The sequence below is a fragment of the Otolemur garnettii genome, unplaced genomic scaffold (assembly GCF_000181295.1).
Source record: "Otolemur garnettii isolate 467f Iridium unplaced genomic scaffold, OtoGar3 scaffold00022, whole genome shotgun sequence".
Lineage (NCBI taxonomy): Eukaryota > Metazoa > Chordata > Mammalia > Primates > Galagidae > Otolemur > Otolemur garnettii.
Window position 1 is genome coordinate 11,701,882 of NW_003852417.1, and position 23,415 is coordinate 11,725,296.

Consider the following 23,415-nt stretch of genomic DNA (forward strand, 5'->3'; position numbering starts at 1 on the left):
AAAAAAAAAAAAAAAAGAAAAGAAAAGAAAATAGGCACTGAGTGTTTTCAGTTTGTTGAGTGAATGAATGACCTTATGGACTTCATGCCTGCCTCCAGGTCCTTTGGAGCACAATGTGGCAGAGAGGAGTACAATTCTCCATCCTATAAAGCTGCCTGGAGCCTGCTATCCCTGCCCTATCAGCAGGTGCAGAGGCCAGAATGGAATGGGCCCTCCTGCTCTTACTGCCTAAGACATGCCTGGGGGCTAGAGTCAGGGGCTGACCTGCACCAGGGCCAGACAGTGGGCAAATCCAGTAAGCCCTGCATACACACGCAACAGGCAAGCACACACTCCCACACACAGCAGGCCATGCCATGGGTGGAAACTGAGTAGGGTGGGGGTGTCACTAGATGCCCCTGCAGTGCAGTGCCTGTGCTTCCTCAGCCCCCAACTCGCCCACTGCTACGTTCCCTCATGTGCAGATGACCTTTTAAGATCTTTGGCACTTAAGGCTATTTGCTAGTGAGTTTTTAGGAATCACACGAGGAGCAACCAGGATAGCAAACTTGGAATCAGCCCCTCCTGACCTCGAAGAAGAGACTGATATAGGCTCCCACCCCCAAAGGTGATAGGGCAGGACACCCCCAGGTCAAGAAGAGACTCAATCACCAACACAGCAGCCATTGCCCAAAATGACAAGTACCATTTATTGCAGTTACACGAATGGGCCCAGCCAAAGGCCGGGGCGCCGTCCCACAGACCACTAGATGAGCATGGTCACAAACCCCTCCCCCCCAAGCCATGTCCAGTCATACACTCCGGGCAGAAAGTCCCAGTATTGAACAAAGGGCATAGTTGCCCCCGTTTGGCGGTATGTCTCTGATCCACAGACCAGCCCACCTCTTGGAGTGGCCAACAGAGCCGCTGGAACATTGTCAAATTAAATAAGCAAGTGCAGGAGTACCCGGGAGCCCTGGGTTGGAGGCCTCTGGTCCCAGAGGAAGTGTGCTGTCCAAAGTGTGTGTGAGGCAGGCCTCGGTTCCACATCTCCATCCGGGCCAGCAGCCTCAGGTCAAGCTGTGCAGAGCCACCCACCTTCTTTAGCCATTTAGAAGATGGGGTTTCAAGCTCAGCAACACAGAAGTTGAAATCGGGCCTTATAAAGCCTTGGCTGAACCTACCAACCTCCAGAAGAATTTCAGTCAAAACAAGACAAATAAACCAGAGGGACTCTGGACTCAGAATCCCTCCACCTGGGAAAAATGAAGGCACAGAGATGCCAGCCAAGTTTCCCAATACGTTGGTGTTTGCAGAAAAGTCTGGTCACGTCTACACAAAGCACAGAGGAAAGAAGAAGAAGGCGGTAGAGATCACAGGGCTACTTTATATTAAAGTTTATTACATTTGGAAAATCTACTGTACAGGGAAAAACCCATTGGATTAAGTAGAGTTTTGCCAAAGCAAAAGACGATTACTCTTTGGAAAACATTCCTGATTCCAGCCCAGGGCAGGGCCACAGGAGCTAAGGGTGAACCTGGTCCTTGATGGAGGCATAGAGTTAGCTGTGCCCAAGACACCTCTTGTCAACTTTCAACAGGAAGCATCCCCCAGATAGGGTGCTCAAGGCAGGAGGGGCAAGGTCTGCAAGAGAGTCTCTGGGCCACTGCTACCCACTCACCCACTCTGAGGTCCTTTCTCCATACCCAGCATGTGCCTCCACCATTCACTTCACACGGGCTCCTCCAATGTCACGGCAGCACAAGCCACAGTGTGGCCATGAGCTCAAGGTCACAGGCACCACTGCTCAAAAGTAGGGGTGGCCCCATGGCAGTAGGGACTGGCCAGCCCACCAATAGGCCACCCAAAATGGGGCCACCAGACAGAGACAGTCCATACCCTGTTGCACACATGAGTGACAAACTCCAAGACAACACACAAACTAAGCCTACATTTTGGCTTCCAGATTTGGTTCTCCTAGTTTAAAAAAAAAAAAAAAAAAAAACCTTCTTAACCCTGATGCTGTCTCCGGACTATAGATTAGGGAAGCAAGAAGGGGGATACCAAGTCAACTTACCTCAGAAGTAACAAAGGTCTACTGGGGCTATGAACAAAGAAACCAGAGGGAACATGTGCAAAACCAAATTGATACCTAAATTCAACTTCCCCATGAAACAGCATGAACTCTGAAGAAGCCCTGAACTGCCCTCTCCAGCCACTCAGTGGTCAAAGACCCCCCAGACTGTTGGATCTACCAGTAAGTGCTCTAGATGTATTAGCCCAAAGCCGCCACCCACAGAGGGCCATCCAGATCCAACTCAGTTGGGTCCCCTTTCTCTCCAGAGCTGGGCCTGGGGAGGAGCTGCTCCACTTAGGGGAAACCAAGTCAGAACAGTATGACGCCAGGCGCCAGCTATGGTAGCAAGATCATATGCAAGAAACCCTCTGTGCCCCAAGTCTGCAGGCAGAAGTCAGAGAAGCAGAGTGGAGCTCCCCGTGCACCCCAGGACTCCGTGGGCAGAGAGCAGCCGGCGGGCCGGAGTGCTGGGAAGGTGGCGTGGCAGCAGGGGGCCAGGGCCTGCAGTTCTTCACAGAAGAGAAAAGTGGGGGCCTAGTGAGTGGTGGGAGAGGGGGAGGACGGTGCCCCTGTCAGGCGTAGAACTCCTCCTGCTTGGTGGGCTTCTGGTAGGCACCGCCGTTGGCTTGCTTTGGCTCCTCCAGGGAGTAGCTGCCCTCATCCTTCTTCTTCATGCGGTATAGGACAAAGCCCACCAGGCACACAGCGAAGATAAGCCCCACCAGGCCTCCAGCAATGACCCCTAGGGCGGGCAGAAAGGGAGTTGCTCAGCTCATGACTCCTGGGGCCATGTACAGTCCCTCCCTACTGGGCAGCCCTAGAGGTGGCCTTGGCTGTGATCAGCTCTCAACCCCAGGGCTAAAAACAGCCCCTCCCACCTCAGAGCAGCAGCTCATCCCCCAACCACCCACTTGAGACCCAACTCACCTCCCAGTACCTCCTTCCTGTCCAGGAGACTCTGAGAGGCCCCCGTGGCCCCTTCCTTCTCTGGGAACTGATTCCTGTGGTCAGGTTCCACAGCCTTCTCAGTCACCACAGCTGTGTTCTCTGCAGAAGTTTCAAAGGTGAAGTCCTGTGGAAGGCAGGACAGGTCAGGGGGGCCAGGCCACAGCCAGCAGCAGCATCCAGCCCCATGGCCAGTGCCCGACTCTGATCACCCCTGCCACTCACACCTAGACCCCACCTCTGGGACCCAAAGCCCAGCCCTTGTGCCACATCACAACAGACCCTGGCTGGGCCATGACACAGATATCTCAAAAACTTGTTTGTATACAAAGCACACATCTTTGTGTAAAAATAAGAAGACTTATTTTAGTGTAATGTGCAAAATCCCCATGATGCTACAAGATAAAAAATAAAACTTAGTAGAATTTTCATTCTCGCAGCAGGGACTGAGTTAGTTTCAGAAGCCCTCTTTGGTGATCTTTAAGGACTCTTTTGCTCTGACCTTATGAGTGGTTTGTCCTGCTCTAGGGGAGGCCCTGCGGGCAGAGGAAGGTGGGCCCCTATGCTCGCTGGGCTCAGGATGTTGGTCTTACTGTGTGCCAGGCACTAGGGGCCACCCAAAGTCTCAAGAAAGGCAGAGGCTGCTTACCTGCTCCCCTGAGCCCTCTCCCCCTGGGAACTGACTGGAAACTCCATCCTCAGGAGCCCTCTCAGTGGCAGAACGACCTCTGTCCTCTACACTGGGAATGTAAGGGTCCGCTTGGCCAGGTCCTGCAGAAGCTGAGGTCTCGTGGTGGTCAGGCTGCATTTCCCTATGGAAGTGGGAGGTGACAGGTGCCTGGGCTGTGGTGGCTCTGGCTGTTGTGGCCCGATGGGTGGTTGAGAACTGCGTGGTCTCCTTGGGTGGGAGGGTGGCCTCCTGCTCCTGGCCAGTGAGGCCAGGCTCTGCTTCTGCCAGGACTATAGCCTCTTTCTCCTCGGGCCCCACTCCAGGCAGCAGGATGGAGGTGGAGGTTGCTATGGGCTCCAAGCCAGTGGGCTCTGGAGCTGTCGATGTGGTTGTCAGGAGCCACATGTCTTTCCCGGTGGAGGGGGTCTGCTGCGTTAAGGTGATATCTTGAGAAGCACCTGTAGGGCCAGTAGCAGAGTGTATTGGTTGGGAGGAGGCCCCAGAGCACCCAGACCAGCAAGGACAGCAATCCTCCCTCCCCTAAGAAGCTGTGCCCTGGGTGGAGCTGAGGCCAAACTCCACTTGAAAATGGACAAGGAGAGCCACCTCTTCCTGCTCCATGTGCCTGGGGCAGCTTGGTCTCGGAAGCCCTGAGAAAGGTACAAGGCCATCAGGGAAGAAGCTTTCCTGCAGCCATGGTGAGGGTTGGGGGGTGGCATCCTTCAGAGGCTCACTACCTTACCCCCAGTGTACACACCTCTCTGGCCCCTCCCTGTCCCACCTGCCCGCTCCCCAGAAAGGCTCCTGCTCCCAAAAATAGATGCCAACCTCCCCAAGGATGGCCTGTGTGTCTTCCTCAGCTCTCATCCCTCTTCTAAGGTTCCCTCAGAAGCCACCTCTTTTGACAGTCCTCCCTGACTATCTCCAGCTCAGAAATTTCTCTTGCTCACGAAAAGAGAAAATTAGGAAGGGAACATGGATGGAAAAGCTACCGCCCAGCAGGCCCTGTGCTGCGTCACAGCTCGAAAGAAACTTATCAGGTCAAAGTACTATTCCCATTTCACAGATGAGAAAACATGGCTTCCAGAAGTCAAATAACCTTCCCAAGGTGGGTTCTGTGGTTGCCTAGAGAGTGAAGAGGGGAGCACAAGCCTGTGTGCAGCAGGATCCCGGGGCTTCCACTTCATCCCCCGCACGTTTTCTCCATAACAGGCTGCTCAGCACAGCACAGATCCATGCTTTTCCTCAGCAACCCTCTTCAGACCCAGCTGGGCAAGGACAGGTACCGGGGTGTGTGTGTATGTGTGTATGTGTGTGTATGTGTGTGTACTCAATAAGCACCAGCACCTTTTCCACTGCCCCAGCACAGCCTATGTGAGCCTTACCTGCACCTGAGCCAGAAAAGTTGTCAGAGTCATCTCCAGAACCATCCTGATCTTCAGGGGGCACATTTGTGGCCATAATTTGCTGGAAAAGGATCAGAAAAAGGTGTGAGTAGAGTCCAGGCCAGCGCCCTACTGTTGACAGCCAGTGAGCACCAGAGATAGCCGATGAGCACCTCCCAGCCTGCACAACCCAGGTGCCAAGTAAGAAGCCCTCTCATGTGGTTCTGAGCAGCCCTTTGGGCCGCTATACCTTGGTGCTCAGTGCAGGGCCGTCACCGAACTCAGTTAGTAAGGGAGCCCCAAAACTTTAGGGCAGATGCTACTACTAGGAGCACAGGCTGTGGGCCTTGGGGACCCCATAAGTTCACCCACCACTGAGGATCAAGTCTTGGGGGCTGGTGGCCACAGAGGTCTAGGGGCCAAGATTGTTGACACTGCCCCTCTAGGGGGCTTCCAAGAACCCTAAGGACAATCCCATAACAACCTGAATCTAGAAAGGATGCCTCCAAGCATATTAGACTCCAGGTATGGACACTAGGGACCGCTCTGCCCACACAGGGCAGCCCCAGCCCTGGCCATGCTGCTCTTCACCACACCTGGCCCAGGCTCCCCTCTACAGTAAGGACCGGGTTCAGAGCCTCTGGTCAGAATATTGTCTACCATAGGGTAGTCACGAGGCTCATCTGGAAAGCTCTCTGTACTGAGAAGGCTCCAGGAAACAGGCTGTGGACCTGGGAGGGGTCCTGTTTGCAAACGGCAGCTCCAGGAATGCCACCTCCCTGGGCCAGCTCCAAATGGCTGAGTGAAAACCTATGCCCCATTCCTGAGGCAGAGCCCGAGGAGATGGAATGTACAGTGTACAGAAACCCTGGGATGCAGGGAGAAAGTCAGGACCACCTCTGCGCCAACCCTGGTCCCAGGACAGCAAGAGGGGAAAGGAGGACCCACCTTTCCACCGGGCATCCAGTGTCAGGAAAGGTGCATTAAGAGTTCTATTCAGCAGCAAGGCTTTGACCCAAGCAACCCCACCTGCTATGCTGCCAATCCTTGGAGGGCCCCAATGTTAGAGACCAGAACAAAGAATAAATAAAGAAGCAGAACACAGATCAACACACAGGCTTTAGACACCCCTGACCTCTGCCACTGACTAGTCATGTGATCCTGGGGATGACAGTAAACTTTTGGCCTCAGTCTCCTTGTCTACAAATTGAGGATAATAGCAACACCTACATTCCAAGACCAGTGCAAAAATTCCACTAAGTTACACAAGTAAAGAACCTAACAGAGCCTGGCACATAGTAAATGCCACAAATAGAGGCCATTGCTCTAATTAAGGGAGTGGAAGCTACTCAGCCTAGGGAAGAGGGACTCTGGGGCACATGCAACCCAGATGCCAACAGCCCTGAGGAAAGGGTGGGATGGAAGAGGACGGGGTCTCATGAGAAGAAGGGGCAGGAGGGTGCCAGCTCACCACCAGCCTCTGCATAGACTGAGGGAAGGGCCTCCCTAAGGCTGGGCTCTAAGGAAACAGGGCCACCTCAGCCCAAGAGGCCTTGCCAAGCCCTGGCCACGGGCTGGTGGGCCTTACTCTTGAGTAGAGTAGAGAAGGGAGGGCTAGCCATGACCTTTGGCCTCATGAGGCAGCCCTACAATAGAGTAGGACCAGATGGAGGCTGTATCTCTACAGGGGCCCAGGTCTGAGGGACACTTCAGACACGTGTAGAAACTGCAAGACTAGAAATAACACTGAACTTCCTTTGAAAGTACAAAAGCAAAACTGTTCCCTCCCTTTCCTCCTAAGTAAGGTTTTGACCCTAGAAGGGCCTTTCATGGCCCATCTACAGTGAACAGTTGCAGCCCACCATGACCCATCTAGAATAAATAGTCATAGTTCATCCCTCCCCCATATCAGGCCACATCCTATCCATACCCTCCCCTGGTGCTTCAAATACTTGTGATGCTTCCACAGAGCTTTGATGCTGCCTCTAGCCTCCTCCAAGACTGTGCCCATCTGCAGCAAAGAATGCCACCCACCAAATAGGCACAGAGAGGGTACCCCCCACCCACACTCACTGAGATCATAGCTTCACCTTGGCCCAAGGCCTCCACCTTGCCCTATCCTGCTACATGGACACCTTTCCTTAGGGAGAAAGCTCGAACTGGGGCTGGGAATGGGGGCTTGACCACACGAGCCTCTACTGTGTTGTAAAGAGTATTGAACTTTCCAGGAGAAGCCAGAGTCATCAGATCCAGGTTCTACTGGACAGATGAGGTAACTGAAGCTTGTAGAGAGGATGCACACTGGGGCCCACGTACAACCTTGAAGACACAGCCTGCTCAGACCCAGGCGAACAGCAGGGAGGCTGACCCCTCACCTACACAGAAAAGCCCAAACCAGTCAACAGTTTCCCAAGAGCTGGGCTTCTCCCCGACTAGGTAAGACTTTAGGTCTGCCCAGTTCCTAAAAGCAATTTGTTCCCTTAGCTCCACCTGCTTATCCCTCTGTGATCTTGTTTACACAACAAACTCTTAAGCAAAAGCTTTCTCCACTGAAACCAACTCCCTGGCCTCAAGGAACCTCTCCCCCATCTCTGGATACAGGCTAGTGACTTCCCAAACTTCCTCCAACTTGGACCTTCTGTGACAGCACCTCGGAAAAGGAAATGGGAGGTTTCGGCACCCTGGGGAGGAGGGGGCTGAGAACTCAGAAATTGCTGAGTTTGAACTTGGGTTACCAAAGAACCAGCTAAGTCTAAAGTTTTTGGTGGGACTTCTGGTTTCATCTCCCAGGCCTGCCGTGGGAACAGTCTGCCACACGCTGGCCCTGTCAGGACCGATGGGCTCAGTTCACAACCCTCTTGCTGCCTGGGCAGGAAGAAAGCAAGCCAGCCTTTACTCTCTAGAAGTCTCAGGAAAATGAGCTGTCTATGTAACAGATCGACAACCTGTGGTAAGCACAGACCAGGTGCCTGCGCATTGTTTGCTCAGAGCAAGGGCCACCCACCCTGCCCCTTCCTTACCCACAAGGCAGACATTGATTTGAAAGCCCAAAGCCAGAAGGTTTGACTCATCTGAAGTTGGGGACACATGAAGTCTAAGGGACGGGGAGTAAGAGAATGGTGAACCCATCTGCATTTAGCCACCCTGGGCTCTTGGGCTCCAGGAGTTCTGGGGTCAGGGCTTTGGCCCAGCAGGAAGGAGGCTGTGAGGCAGGAAACACTTTCCCCCATTACCCTTTGATTCTGGCACTGCCAGCAGCAGGTCATAAGGAAAAGCAGGAGCGTCTGCCTAAAGCCAGCCTAGGAGGACCCAGCCCTCCACCTTCCCTCTACTGGCCTGACCCAGCAGGGGAGAGCTGCCCAGGGTGAGCCTAGGGGTGAAGGCCAAGTGGGAAGCATGGGCTGCAGGGCCTCAGTGTACAATTTTAGGGGTGCCAGGGAATGCTGCAAAACACCCACTCCCATTCCCACCCTGCAGCCTCCTGAGGGCCCTGCTGCCCTGCAGTGTGGGTCTGTGACCACTTTCCCTCTGTAGGGAGCCACTCAACCTTGTTCATTGGTCCTGATTAAACACTAACTGACCAGGCAGGTCAGACCAAGGGTCGCAGGGAAAGGGGAAATCCTGTTCCTCAGCCCCTACGCTGGGTGACCTGGGCAGCTCTCTGTCTCTCTCTGGACCTTCCCCCACCCAGACAATGGAAGCGGCTAGGCTGGATAATCCTAAACTCCCTTATGGTTCTGACAGTCTAGGCTGGGGGCGCACGGTGATAAGGAGGCCACAGACCCATGCAGGAGGTGGATGGGAGGAGGGCCCAGGAGATACTGGGGCCCCACCTGCCCCTGGATGCGCAGGTGGTGGCAGACCCATCACTGCTCTCCAAAGGCTTATTTCCTAACTCCACATCCTGGCAGGGAGGGCTGCTGAGGCCACAGAGCTCCAGGCTGGGCCTCAAGACCCTGAACTCTCCCTGCCAGAGCCACTCCCAGGAGGGAGGAGCCCCCAGGTGCCTCCAGGCAGCATCAGCATTTCTGGGGACAGGCACCATATTTTATCAGCTCCCTGACTCTCCACAGAGAACAAGGCAAGCTGGGACCTGCCGGGGCAAGACAGGCAGGGAGTGACAGCCGGCCCAGGGTGGGAGGGGACCAAGCAGGCAGGCCAGGAGGTTCCTGTGGCCTTCAGCCCTGGAGGCACTGCTGGGCTCCCCACCACATAGCACCCTCTACACATCTCTTGGTAGTTCCCACTCTGACACTTTGCCTCAGAGGTGGAGGGGTAGGGAGTGGGGGTTCCAGCACAGGGGCTCAGCTTGAGGGACAGCAGGCATAGTGCTTGACTTTAAAGACATCTTTCCAGTAGCATTTTCCCTTCAGTGCAATGTCAGGGCTTCCCAGATGGGAAATCGAGATCAAAGTCACAGCACAAGCCTTTTAGCCCTGCCCCTGCCTGTTGGAGTACCCAGTGGCCAGGGGTGTTTTGTTGAGAGAGGGAAATCTCAGCAGCCCAGTGCCAGCCCCAATGCCCAAGCCAGGTCAGTGTTTCCACCAGCACCCCCAAGCCTACTCCTCTCACGGATCTGGCGCCTGCCTCGGTGGCCCACGTGCCAGGACTAGTCTCCGAACAGGCTCAGCGCAGGGCTGGGTGTGGAGCCACAGAGCTGGAAGACCAGTTCCTCTGCTTTTCCCCACCTGTCAGAACCTGGGCTGGGCTGGGCCAGGCAGGGCGAGATTGCACTCAGCACTGGGCAAGGCCACCCAGCCCAGGCACTGCCAGCCTCAGTGCCTGGTGCTGTTCTGGGAGCCAGACAGGGGTCTGTTCCTCAAGGCTTGTCACATGCTCCTTCCTCAAGGACCCACAGCATCAGCCACCACAGGATGGCCAAAGGAAGTGATCAGACCCAGGATGAGGAAACCCTGGTTACAGCCTGAGCTCTGTTCCTGAATTAACTGGAAAACACCTTGCCTCAGGTTATCTATACAACGAGGGTTTGGCGAAAATGGTGGCAAGAGGGCTCATAGGCCCAAATCTGTGGTTCTACTCCCGCATGCTCTCTGGCTGGGGAGTCAACGCTTACCCTCCAGGGACAGCCAGACGCAGCAGCCACAGCAAGCTGCCCAACTGAGGGGTGGTCCAGTGCAACATGGGACTCAGCAGTGGCAAACTTGTGAGTGGGGAGACAGGGACACCTGTTCCCATGGACTTGAAATCATCATCGCCAGCTTCCCAAGGGAATTGTGGCTTAGGCAGGATACCACAGAGATCCCAAATCAAGGTGACTCTGGGAACGAGGGGGCAGCCAAAGCCTCTAGGGCACCTCCCTTCCCCCAGCCTTAGCAGCTCTCTGAAGGCTCCCTCCTGTCCCCTGCTAGTCTCCAGGTCCCATGCTAGGAGGGCCCCCAAAACTGAAGTCCTACAAGCTTGGGGACCTGATACCCTTGGCATGTGTCCTCCTGCACTGGCTAAATAAAGTGGCCCCAAGTTTCACAGAGGCAGAAACTGTAGCTTTTGACACACCTGCAGCCAGCCAGGGCTCCAGCTGTGTCTATGGGGGGAGGAAGAACATGCCCCAAGTTTATCACCAAAAGCTCTCCCATCAGTGTCCCTGTCATTATATAATATCCCCTTGAAAACAAAAATGCTTCTTGGAGTGCAAAGGGGTAACAGTCACTCGCAGTATAGCATAAATCAGTTCTGTATGGGGGAGGGGCACCGAGAGTGGGTAGGAGCCACAGAAGATGAGAAAGGATGATAAAAGGAAGGCTGAAAGACGCCGAGAGCAAAGTTTATAACCTTTGTCAGAATGTGGACATGAGCAATGCCATACCCAAGAAAGGAAGACCAAATTCCCTTTGTTCCTCCTTTTGAGCCACAGATGTACACGGATGGCTTCTCCTCCCACGTACAGGAGAACAATGGGCTAGCCTGGGAACCTGCCTCTCAGAAGTACAATTCAGACCGAGTGGACACTGAGGTGGCTGAGGAGCCTGGACAGAGACACAGGAAGGGCAGAATATCCTTGAAGAGGTCCCAGGGGGCTCCCAAAGGAGGGGTGGTGCTGGTACCTTCTGGCCTGGATGATGGAAGACAAAATTTTCTGAGAAGGCCGTGTCTGAAGAAGCTGGGCCACTCCTTAAGATTCCTGGTGGGCCCCAGCTCAAGCGGCCTGTACTCCTCCTGACCAGATGGGAGATTTTAACAGCCTTAAATGCAAAGCACAGAGCCCCTGGCCCCTCACGGCCTCTTCTGGTGCAGAGGTAGCTGAAGGGGAGACTATACGTGCAGTCTCAGTCGTAAGGGGCTCAGAGTGACCCCAGGGCAGGGACGTGGCCACAAGACCTTACCTAGGGCTCAGGGACAGTCAGGGATGGGAGAAAAATCTAAGCTTCTGGCTGACCTGGGGGTTCTCAAACAATACAAACACCTGAATTGGGCCTTCAAAAGGTAGTAATAATCTCAGCTGGTATTTCCTGAGTACTATGTGGCAGGCACTAATCTAAGCACTTTCCTTGAATTAATTGATCTTCACAACCACCGTAGATTGTGGTACCACGTCCATCTTTCAGATGAGGAAACTGAGGCAAAGGGAGAATGTCACCTGACCAAGGGCACAAGGCACTGAAGTAGGGGCCAGCAGGTGTGCTGTGAACCACCCATCACGGTGCAGCCAACAGGCAGAATAAAACAGCCATCACTTCCACTGGAGGAAGCACAGGGAAGGACCCTCTCCACCCCTCACAGCCTAGCCCAGCATAGTCGGCCTCCACAGAGAACCCAGCTTCTTCTCCAGGACAAACTTCAGCCAGAAGGTTGGGGCCCAGGCCACTGTGCCCCACATGGGTTGCCATGGTGCCTACCAGCCCAGCCCTTACCTCCCCAGGTTAGGAGGCAGCCCCTGGCAGAGGCTCAGGCAGAGGAGAGCAAAGTCTGGCCTGCCTGGGAAGGCTCAGGCCTCTGAGAAGGGGCAAAAGCTATGTTTGCAGACCATGTTATGTCATGACTGCTGGGATCAGAGCAGCAGGCCATCACACTGACTATATGCCCGCTGGGTCAGACTGCACTCATGCCCGGTCACGGCCACAGGGGCACCCTAGGGGCTCCCCATGGCAGCTCAGCTTCAGTGCTTGCCCAGATGTGCTCCTCTTTGCTCCAGGCAAGGAAGGGGCCCCCAATCATATCTCACATGTTACTTACCTGACTCCTTCCCAAAGCCCTGAGGCAGGATGACAGAAACTCCATTTTATAAATGAGGAAAATGAGGCTTAGAGGGAGGGGAAGAATCATGCCCAAGACTACACAGGAAGGAAGAGACAAAGCTGGGATGTGATCCAGGTGGGCCAGACTCCATGTCCTTGGCCCTTCCTAGCCGTCACAGAACTACTCTTTTCTCCAGCCTGAGTTGGGACTAACCACCACAGACTAGCCAGCTAGTTCTGGGTCCTACTTCCCCTGTCCACCCCATGGCTTCAGGACCCCAGACAGGGTACCTCAAAGGCAGGCAGACCCAGGCATTCAAGCTCAGGTAGCCAGGCCCAGCTCTCAGGAGGATCTGTAAGAATGACCCTCCTCCACTGGAGGCTCCTTGCTCCTGAGCCCAGGACACCCAGGTCACTGTTAAAATTCACCCACATGGCTCAGGGGCCACCTTCCTGGATTTAACAACTAGGCTTGACCCCAGGGAGAACTCCACCTGTGCTCAGTCCCCAGCTCCAGGTCCCCTTCAGAACACCTGTTGCAGGTAGGACTACCCAAAGCCCTCCCTCAGGCCCCATCCTGGCAAAGATACAACCTCTATAACAGCAGCATTGCACTGCTGTGTTTTTTTCTGGGAGAAGCTGGAGTGACATAAACTTCCATGATGGTCCAGAGGTTCCCAAAACACCGCACAGCCCAGAGCCCTGCAAGTTCAAACCTGCCCACTATGTCTGTCCAGAACAGGATACAGGACCTGGGATATAGGACCTCCAAGGCCCCAGAAAGTTTCTAGGAGGTAGGGATGCCAGGAGACTGAGGAGGAGTAGAGCCAACGCCACTCTGTGCCCCAGCCATGGGGCTGACACAATCTCATCCCCGACTAGGGAGAGCCCCTGGATCATCAGGGCCACTCCTGGTGTCAGTGCCATGGGCAGCAAGGCCAGAGCCAAAGTCCTGAAGGGCCTTCTGGATGCCAGATGCCTTGAGTGGGCACAAGCTCCTTAGTCCTCCAGAAGTTCCCTCCCAGATCCCACCCTGAGGGACATGCAACTCTCCTCTGCCCACCAGGCCAGGTACCAGAATTATGTCTCTCAGCCCTCTGAGTTGCACAGAACACACCCAAAGGGCCAGTGTGGCCACACACAGCATGGCATAGCCTCACATAGGAAAGACTAAATTCGAGCTAAAGTCATGATAGTGGGATAGTCAGTTTTTGACATCTCTAGAGATCAGTGGTGCCCAAAAGTGGTCCCTAAGCAAGACTAGTGGCTTCTGCAGCTCCTATTGCCCACCCAAGAAGACCCTTTACCCTAATCCTTCCCATAGCCAGGAAGCAGCCTTACATGTTTGGAGCTTCCAAAAATGTCCCATCTTACAGCCCAAGCTCCTGCTTTGAAACTGCTGTATTGACCGTCTCTGGGACAAAACCCTCCCTCTGACTGGGGTATGTCCTTCATCGTCACTGCCCTTCTGAGCTATCTACAGAGCCCAGCCCTCCTGTCTGGTTCCAATAACGGCCAACTTCTTTTTCATGTGGGGCCTCATTTCATGCCTTGGATGAGGCATGAATCCCTTCCTGCTGAGCAGGGCTGTGCACACAGCAAGTGCTCAGGCTCGGGTTTTAAATCTGGTCAAGCCAGGCAGGGCTCACAAAGCCCTCAATACTTGAGGCAGAACCCTTCTGGGGTAGCAGGAGCCCCACAGGTACCCACCAGTCATAACACATAGCCACGACAGGCCACATACCCCCAAAAGCATGACCTCACTTCTGCTTCCCACCCCCTTCCCCCATTTCATAGATGGGCTCGCTGAGGCCAAGAGACACCCATGAACAAAGCCATTCAAAGTAAAGAGGCAGGGCCAGGGCTGGAAGCCAGGTCCCCAAGCCTGTGCCTTACTGTACTCCCACCTCATGCTGGCACACCATGGGTTCACAGGGGGTCAAGGCTGGTTGGGTGAGTCCCCAGGGAGGACCTGTGGGCCTGGCACCATGACTCAGCTGATGAGTGGGCCGATGACCCCGCCTACCTCCCCACTGCCCCAACCTGCCTGACTCAGCTTTCATTCCTGTTAAGGAGCGGGCCTCAGGGGCAGGTGCCAGGATGCCCCATGTGCACAGAGAACATCACCCGGACCCCACCTCCAGCCCTGCCTTGCCCAGGAGCCTCCATCTACCCTCCTGCCTCCCACACTAGGCTCAAAGGATCCTGCCCTGCCCTGCCCTCCACCGACATGCCATCCCACAGATGACCCTAAGGCAGCTAGTTCTCCCTGAGTCCCCAGAGGAATAATGGCAGATGATCATGAAGCCCAGACAAGTCTTTCAGTGCCACCTTTACCTTTCTTACGACAAAGTCTCTGCAACTGCACAGCTCTGAGAACTGAGGAAGGGAAAGAGACCTTTTGAGCAGAAGGGCAAACAAGGAGGCAATGGGCTGGCCAGGCCTCACAGGGCTGGGAGCTAAGCTGAGAGCTGGAAAAACAGGTGTCCTGGCTGCCCTTCTCTGCAGGAATAACTTCTGCAGACTTCTTTTTTTTTTGAGACGGAGCCTCAAGCTGTCCCCCTGGGTAGAGTGCCACGGCATCATGCTCATAGCAACCTCCAACTCCTGGGCTCAAGCGAGTCTCCTGCCTCAGCCTCCCAAGTAGCTGGGACTACAGGTGCCTGCCACAACGCCTGGCCATTTTTTGGTTGCAGCCATCATTGTTGTTTGGCGGGCCCGGGCTGGGGATTCGAACCCGCCACCTTAGGTGTATGTGGCTGGCGCCTTAGCCGCTTGAGCCACAGGCGCCGAGCCACTTCTGCAGACTTCTATAGCCAGGGGGTATCAGAGCTGCAATTACAAAGAGAAAAGACCACCATTAGGGAGACAGAGGAAGGAGCTTCCTGGCTTATAAGGAAGGTGTGGCCAGGTGGTGACCAGTTTTCCCCAAAACTGGGACTACAGACTAACAACAGGAACACCCAGCGAGCAAGCGAGTCAAGACTGTAGCTGAAGCCTGTGGCAGGGACCCACCTCACACTCCACATCCACCTGGTGTGGACACATGCACAGGTGCACACACAGCCTCTCATGGGGCTGCAATCCTTAGGTGACCCACTGGGCAGAGGAGTTGTTCCCAGGGCTGAGGCCAGAGTAGGTTCATCCTCTACATATAATTAGGCAACCCACAAAGCCATTAATGCCAGGAGGTTAGAGACCCTTAAGGGGCTCCTAGTGGGAAGAGGGCCCAGGGGCAGGAAAGGGAAACATCTGAAAGCCTCTGTCTGACTGAGTACACAAATCAGCAAGAAAGGTCACCAGGCAGGTGGGAGTGGGGCAAGTCTGGCCACCACACTTCTCAGCTCCTGACTTAATGGCCCCAAGCCCCCAAATTTCCTGCTGCAGGCTCCCCTTGCTCTGTAAGTTCCCCTCTACCCTCCCAGCCCCACCAAACATGAACACGCAGTATGACAGACAGCAGGACACTTTCCAGAGGACACTCAGACCACTCCTTCCTCTGAGCTCCTATAGCACTGACCCAACTCAGGCCTGGGAACACCAGGGCTCTTCTCATGCTGCCTCTCCACACAAACGTAAGCCTCTCCAGGCAGGCAGTCACAATAACATCGCACAGATAAAGCTGGTCTTTGGGGAAAGCCATGGAGGGGCTCTCCACATCCACCTGCATCTGGTAACTACATAGTTCCTAACACAGCCCCAAGCCTAGGGTCTTGCCTCTGCAGCCTCACCTCCGCAGCCTGTGCTTCTGGATATAAACATGCCTGTCTTCCCCTGGTGCCTAACCTATCAGGGCCCTCATGTCCCACTCAAAGGAAGGTTCCAGAAGGTATGCTCCCACCCTAAACCCAACCTCTGCTGGAACAGCTGAGAAGAAACTGACATGGTACTGTGTTCCAGGGTACAGGATCCTGGCACCAAAAGCCCTCTTTCCACAGATTCCCTTAATCCTATTCCTTCTCTCTGGTCACAGGCAGGGCCTCAAGGGGCACCTTCTATCCAATACTCAAAAATTGGCTGGTGAAAAGAAGATGGCAGTGAGGCAATAGTTCAAAACTAAAAACCATTTAATGTCCAATTCCTATCCCTTCAGCAGGACCTGGCATTCACCAGGTGAACCTAAAAATCATTTAATGTCCATTCCTATCCCTTCAGCAGGGAGCCACCCAACCTGGGTTCTGGCTGCCCAACTTGTGCCATAGTACCTGCTTCCCAGGCTTAAAAATAGTCTAATAATTCCACAAATTGTTTCCCCAGTGCATGCTGGTGCTACCAGGGCTCCAGCTTAAGGGCACCATCCAAACAGGCTACAGCACACCCAGCCAAAGACCTATGGGTGTTGTCTGGGCTACAGCCCACACATTTCCCACCCTGCCCTCCTGAGTCTCACTAGGCTTCCCGTAAGCTCTCACCTGTCCCTGAGCAGCCATCAGTTGAACTCAACCTAAACGTGGAATGTTGCCCAACGCTCAGGGTTTGCCTAAAGGACCGTTCAGGCCAGCTAAGCCCAGCCCAATGCCCTCCTGTCCAAAATGCTCACATCTGTGGTTCTACACAACAAACCAGTTAGGCCTCATGGGGTTCAGCCAGCCCCCAAGATTCAGCCTTCTCAGGGGAGACTTGATGTGTTCATGCCTTCACACGCATGCACAGGCACACACACAAATCCTGGTTCTGCCCCTGCTGCCCTTTCGGGGAGGAGGGGGTCTCACCTCTGTAGGCCTTAGCTTCCTCACCTATAAGAAGGGATGATAATATTATATATTATAAGGGGATAAATATTAAATAAGAATATAGAAAAGTACTAAGCACTTGGCTCCCTTAATTATACTGATAGCTAACTTTCCTCAGGCACTTTCATCACAAAGTACTTTCACACATCCATTGTGAAATGAATAGGCAAATGACAGAATGAGGACAAGGAGAACAGGTATTATGGGGTCTGCTTTACAGAGGAGGCCAACAAGCCTTAGAAGGACAGTGACTCACCTCAGATTACGTAGTGAATCAGTGGCAGAGTTGAGAATCAGTCCTGGGGCTCTACTTAATCCAGAACTGTCTCAGCCCCGCCAAACGGTCCGGGTGCAGATTATAGAGAAACATGAATTAAGATCCAAATAAAACAAATGTGAAGACAGAGAAGGCAGGACCCAAGTGGAGAGTAACAGTCCAGGCTATAGAACAATGGCCCTTGCCTGAATGATCTAAGCTACCTGTCACTGCCAAGTCATTTAAAAATCAAACCGGGGTAAAGAACTTGGGACATGGGTGTCTTCAGGTGCTTCCCCCAAGAGATTACTCATCTCTTCAGTGAGAGAGGCCTCTGAATGCCTCACCTTGTCAGCATCTCTTTGTTTCTCTAGATGGGGGCAGGGAGGCAGAGGGGCACAATAAAACCTTCAGGTCCCCGCTGAGGCCCACACGGAACACAAAGTCCATATGTGGGTATCACAGATTATGAACCTTACTCACAGGCAAGACTCCTACTCAGAGTCTAAAACTCTTGGCTCAAAAATAATTCCAACCAATCTGATCAGTTTCTTAGTCCTGCTGGAGAAAAGGAACAAATTAGAACTGAATAGAAAAACTGCTTGCTACCTCCCCGGACACACAAATGTCACTTCGGGCTGCTCTCAGAGGGATGGACAAAGGAAAAAGAACAAACCAGAATTCAAAACAGGGCAACCTGGGGCACCTGGCATAGGGGCAAAGTGCTCCTGTAAAGCAGGAAGGTAATGCCCTGACTGAGCACAACTATAAGGACGATGATCCTGGCATCCAGAGGCGATTAAAGCATGCCAAGCATTTGTTTTTGTTGATAAAGGAAGGGGTATAAATATCTCAGTGAGTCCTGCTGAAAGTAAGAATACTTTTGAGGGTAATAAGGATTCTTTGCACACCAAAAAAACCTGGATACTAAGGACACCTCACTCCCAAGGGATTTCAAGAATCCAAAATTCTGCAACAACAGAAAAGATTCCTATATAAAATACTGCAGAAGTCAAAGCTTTTCATTAATTCTTTCCAGGCCCTTCTCCTTCCTAACCCCTCTCCCCACCAATCCGTGCTAATGAGGTTTTGTTGGACCCCATCCTGAGCCACAGGTAGAGACTTAAACCAGCTCCACCCTCCCCATGGAGCTGAAGCCAGGAGTGACATCACTTCTAGAAGGCTCTGAGCCTGAGCAGAGGCAGCCAGTGCCTCCCCCTCCACCTCCACCCACTCTGCCGGGCCATGGGGAAATGTCTCCACTAGCCCCCATAATTAAGGCAAAAGGGATTTTATGCCTTGCAAGAAAGAGACAAGAGAGAAAAACAGCAAATAACTATTCCAGAACAAGTAATTTTTCTTACATGGCAGAAACAAAGGGCCGCAGGAAACACAGATACACACACATACACAAACAGCGAAACCTTTTTAGACAAACCTGTTTTTGTCTCCTGGGAGTGGTTTTGAGCAAGCTCCTGCCCTAGCAGCCTCCCTGGCCTGTTCAGAGTCAAGCACCCAGGAGTCACTCCCTACCTTGCTGGTCCCTAGAGGGATTCTGACCTGCTTCCCACCAGGGCCAAGGCAAACCTTTGGACAAGGACAGATCTCTGCCATTCATGGGCACCTTCTCCTATTTTAATCAAATCCCAACTGCCTTATGCTTTTAGGGAAGGGGTAAAGGAGGGCTCTTTAGGACATACAATGCACCCTCCCCCCTTATGCAAACATGGGCATTCACTATAAGAGGGAGACAAGGAAGGGCTGGGAAACAGCAACAAACTAAACTTTATAAAATGAGAAAAAGCGGCTCAGCGCCTGTGGCTCAAGCGGCTAAGGCGCCAGCCACGTACACCTAAGGTGGCGGGTTCAAATCCCCAGCCCAGGCCCACCAAACAACAATAACGGCTGCAACCAAAAAATGGCCAGGCGTTGTGGCGGGCGCCTGTGGTCCCAGCTACTTGGGAGGCTGAGGCAGGAGACTCGCTTGAGCCCAGGAGTTGGAGGTTGCTGTGAGCTGTGATGCCATGGCACTCTACCCAGGGGGATAGCTTGAGGCTCTGCCTCAAAAAATAAATAAATAAATAAATAAATAAATAAAATAAAATAAAATGAGAAAAAGAACAAAGAATGCCCAAACTCCAAGTCAGAGTCTGACTCCAAAGCTCAAGACAGTGCTTTCAGGATGAGGTGGAGCATCCCCTCTTCTGGGAAGCCTCTCCCCTGCACTCTGGACCTTCCCTGAGACCTCTCTCCCTCCTTCCTTTCCCCCTGGAGATTCTCCTGCCTCCTAAGCCCTATGTCTCCGTAAAGTGTCAACATTTCTGGGCAAGAAATAATGCCTTGTACTGTAGCCTCTCACCCTATCCATCCCACAGAACTCCAGGAAACTAAAACTCTGACCTCACAGGAATGTCTGCCTCACACAAGGCAGGCAAAGGAACCACCAGCCCCTGATTCCTGCTGGAAATAAGTGGAATGCCCCACCCTGGCATCCCCTGCTCAGGCCCCATCTTGGGCCTGGAGAGAACAGAGCAGGGAGGTGATGCCAGGCAGGGCAGGATGGTAAGCCAAGCAACTCCACTGTCTTCTCCAGAGTCGTAACTGCAATTCCAGGCGCAATCTGAGTTCCACAGAAACCACAACCCTAAAGAGCAACTTCTTGGACTCAAAAGCCAGGAGTGCACTAGACACCCAGCTCAGAAATCACATCCCTCCCAGGGGCACTCCAGATGCATCACCCGGCAAGGTCCAACTCCCTAGCAATGCAATAGGCAGCAAGGACCTCCCCTGGTCTTCAAATGTGTGAAAGCTCAGGTTACCTGGTAAGCAAGGAAGAGAGTTTACATATCAGTCTCAAAAACAACAGTACCTACCTCCTCTCATGTGAGCCAAAGACCCCAAAGCTAGCTACTGTTACAGAGGGCATCACTCGCAGCAGGTCACTCGTCCAGATGTCACATTAGAAGCAGAGGACTGCCTGCCCACCCCCACCCCGCGGCAGAACTCCTGCCCTGCCCTCACGCCTCCCGTTGCCAGAGCTGGGGAAGTCTAGCTGTCCAGATGTGGTGGCGAGAGACCGCCACTTCCGGAAGGGGAAGAGCCCCTGGCTCCGTACCTCCCCTCCGCATCCCCAGAGATGGCCAGGCCATCCCGCCAGGAGGACCGCCCGGTGCGGGAGATTGGGGGGGTGGACGTGGGCACCCAACGGCCGGCGCTGACACCTGGCGGTGGCCCAGGTCCCAGACCCCGTTGGGGGCCGGCGCTGCGGGGCGGTTCCCAGGAAAGGGTTACAGGGGCCGAGAACAAAGCGCCCCCATTGGGAAAGGCGGGCTAGTGGACGTCGGCTGGCGCGGGAGATCCACTTTCTGGGACCCTCAGGCCGCTCTTTGTCGGCCACGTCCCACTTTTAAAGGGGACTGACCCCCGCCAAAGGTGGATGCTGCGTGCTACCCAAAAGGCTCCCCCCTCCTCGAGCTCCACATTTGTCCCTCCTTTCTCCCTAGCACTCCTGGGCGGGCCAAGGGACCCGCCTTCCCTCTTCGCGGCTTCAGCACAAAGCCGAGCCAGAGATGGGGAGGCCATGCCCGGGTCCACTCGCGTGGAAGGCGCTCGCGTGCCTCGGCCGTGTTCGGCACCAGAGCGCGCCCTCATGAGCCAGTTCAACTTCAGCAGTCCAGAAGTTGGGCTCCTCCGGGTCTCTAGCGTTCCTAGGCCAACTTCCCGGAACCTCCAGCTGCTAGCTCGGCCCAGATCACCTCCACCGGCCAGGCAAAGGCCGAGGGCCCTGCAGCCGTCCGCCCGCATACCCCACGCAGCCCTGGCCCGGCTCTCTGGGCCAACGCGCCCGCCCGCTCCCGCGCGGGTTACACTGCGCCCAAACTTGCCTCCGCGCGAGGGGCCGGCGCCGGGCTCCGCGGCGCTTGAGGAGCAAGCCCACGGGTCTGGTTTGAATTAGGTCTGCGGGAGGGGCGCTGTGGCCGCGATCACTGTATCCCCCGGGTCGCCGGCGGGAGCTCAGTGGTCGCGGTGGCCTGGTCGACGGGGGTGGGAGCTGGCAACCCCCGGCGCTGCCGTGGGCTGGCGGGCTCCGACACATGTGGAGACGTTTTACAAAATTGAGCGCTGGGCCCCGGCGCAGTCTCCGCTCCGCGGGACGCCTCAGCCCTCTACCCAGAACTGCGGGATCGGTGTGGCATCCACTGGCGGCGGAGGGAATTGGGGTAGAGCTCTCGTTTCGGGGCTCACGGTCCCTGGCCCTCTAGGCTAGCGCGGGAAGGAGGGAAGTCCCCGCTTCCCCTCCCCCTCCACGTGCCTCTGCCGGCATCTGCCGGCGGCTAGCCCCGGCTTCCCGCCGCCTCCTAGCCTGCCGGGGCCGCACTCACCGGGAGGGCTGGCTGCAGGCGCAGCGCCAGCGCGCAAACCCAGAGCCAGAGCGCCGCGCGCCTCATGCTGGCTGAACCGGCGGCTGGAGCTCGGCTGGCTGCGCTGGTCGGGGCTGAGGCCGGCTCCGCCGGTTGCTCTGCGCGATGCTCCCTCGGGCGCCTGCCCAGCGCTCTGCTGTCCTAAGCGAGGGCGTTACGGTACCCCGCTGGAGTTCGCTCTCTACTGCCAGATTCCTCTGCGCTCGGATGGGATCTGGCCCGCACCTCTCCAGCCGAGCTCCGCCTTATAATAAACCCACAGGCCCTTAGCCGTTGCAAAAACTAGCCCCCCACCCCCAGCTCCGCCAGGTCTCCAGGCCAGCCCCAGTCCCCACCCCCAGGACCCCGCCCCCCGAGCCTCCGAGAGCTGCCCGGCCCCTCAGAATGCCCCACCCCGGAACAAGCCCCGCCCAGGTCCCGCCCCCTGGAGTCGAACGGGCCGGGCTCCAGCAAGGTAGCGGCTGAGCTTCGCCCTCTTTCGGAACGGTGGTTCCCGCAAACTGTGGTTCCCGGCGTTTAAGTTCGGCTGCACCGGGGTGGTGAGGCGGGGTGTACCCACTTGCTCTCCGGCTCAGAGTATAGGGGCGCTGCCCGGGAGAAGGGCAGGAGGGGCAGGGTCCTCTGTGGGCGCGAGTCTGCAGCGCCCTCTGGACGTGAACCGGGAGCGCGCTCCAGGTGCGCGGGAGTCCCTGCTCTGGTTGGGATCGCTTTTCCCCGCTGTTTGGGGTCTCGCGACTATAGAGGCTGAAACGGATGGACCTCCATACACTCCCCGTCTCTCCCTCGGCCGCGGATGGGACTCTTATATACGTTGGCGTCCTCCTAGTCCTCCACAAAGTGCTGGAAACTTGGAGCCTTACTTTAGAAGGTCACGCTGGGGAAGAGCTGTTAAAGAATCCTCAGCGTCTTTCTATAGAAGACAATGCCCTCTCTTCATACTTGGAGCTAAAAGTTGAAATAAATAACTGCTTTGTTCAAACCGGGTGACCTCAGGCATGCTGATCTGAGAAGCCTCGATTGAGCTCCTGTTTCTTCAAGGTTCCCTGCCAGGCCCATCAGACACCTAAGTCCAATTAGGCTCTTGAAGGTCTGCAGGTGTGAGGGGAATGGCCGTGAGAGCAAAGGGGAAGAACTGGACGGGCCCTACCCACATCCTGGCAGGCAGGACAGATAGTGCCAAGGGACCTTCGAACCTGGACCTAGAGACCAAAGATGGCGTTTTCCTTACCCACCTTCCTCAGGCAGAGAACAAGAACTGAGTTGGTTGAACTGGGAGCCAAGGACTCCTAAGACTTCCTGGCCTCCCAGAAGTTTTCAGTATTTCTCTTCAAAAAGGACTAAATCTTCCTGGGTATGCAAGAAGGAACAATTGACACGGGCCCCTGGGTTCTCCTGCACACATGAAGCAAGTTTTCCTGGAGGGAAAGCAGCCTCCCTCCTGTCCCCGGCTCAGCCACATCCTCATCAGAGCACTAAAGGGGGAGGGACGTGTCTCAGACCAGCTTGTGCCCCTTCTCTCCAACACCTGTTTAACCTCTGCAGGAGTTCAAGGAGTTAAATGTGTTGTTTTAGAGGACCCTGACTGGTCTACCAGAGGCTGGCTCTGCAGGGCTGCTGAAGTCAGCTCTTCTGTCCTTCCAGCCCAATATGGTATGAAAACAGTCCATGTGGAATCTTACTGCTCAAAACAGAGAAAATTGAGGTCAAGGAGGGTTTGATGTGGTCTTTTCATTCTTTTTTTTTTTTTTTTTTTTTT

At 54.8% G+C, this 23,415-nt stretch overlaps 1 protein-coding gene across 2 annotated transcripts; it reads right to left on the minus strand.

Moving 5' to 3' along the window:
- Positions 1 to 665: 665 nt before the first annotated feature.
- On the minus strand, positions 666 to 21,945 carry SDC1 (syndecan 1). Of its 2 annotated transcripts, none has more exons than XM_012803792.2 (5): positions 21,621 to 21,945; positions 5,057 to 5,138; positions 3,651 to 4,129; positions 2,984 to 3,128; positions 666 to 2,798 (listed from the first exon to the last, which is right to left on the minus strand). In XM_012803792.2, the coding sequence occupies exons 1-5, from the start codon at positions 21,684 to 21,686 to the stop codon at positions 2,629 to 2,631; spliced, it is 942 nt and encodes a 313-aa protein (XP_012659246.1). In that variant the 5' UTR covers positions 21,687 to 21,945; the 3' UTR covers positions 666 to 2,628. The 2 variants fall into 2 exon arrangements, with proteins under 2 accessions (XP_012659246.1, XP_023367649.1); XM_023511881.1 differs by lacking the exon at positions 21,621 to 21,945 and adding an exon at positions 6,005 to 6,149.
- Between the last annotated feature and the right edge of the window lie 1,470 nt (positions 21,946 to 23,415).

Bases quoted from the DNA above. Each gene is read 5' to 3' on its own strand.
- SDC1 (XM_012803792.2), bottom strand. From the start codon at position 21,686: ATGAGGCGCGCGGCGCTCTGGCTCTGGGTTTGCGCGCTGGCGCTGCGC. The intron at 5,139-21,620 runs GTGAGTGCGGCC...ATCCTTTTCCAG, and splicing joins GCCTGCAGCCAGCCCTCCCG to CAAATTATGGCCACAAATGT. The intron at 3,129-3,650 runs GTAAGCAGCCTC...TGCCTTCCACAG, and splicing joins GAGAGGGCTCAGGGGAGCAG to GACTTCACCTTTGAAACTTC.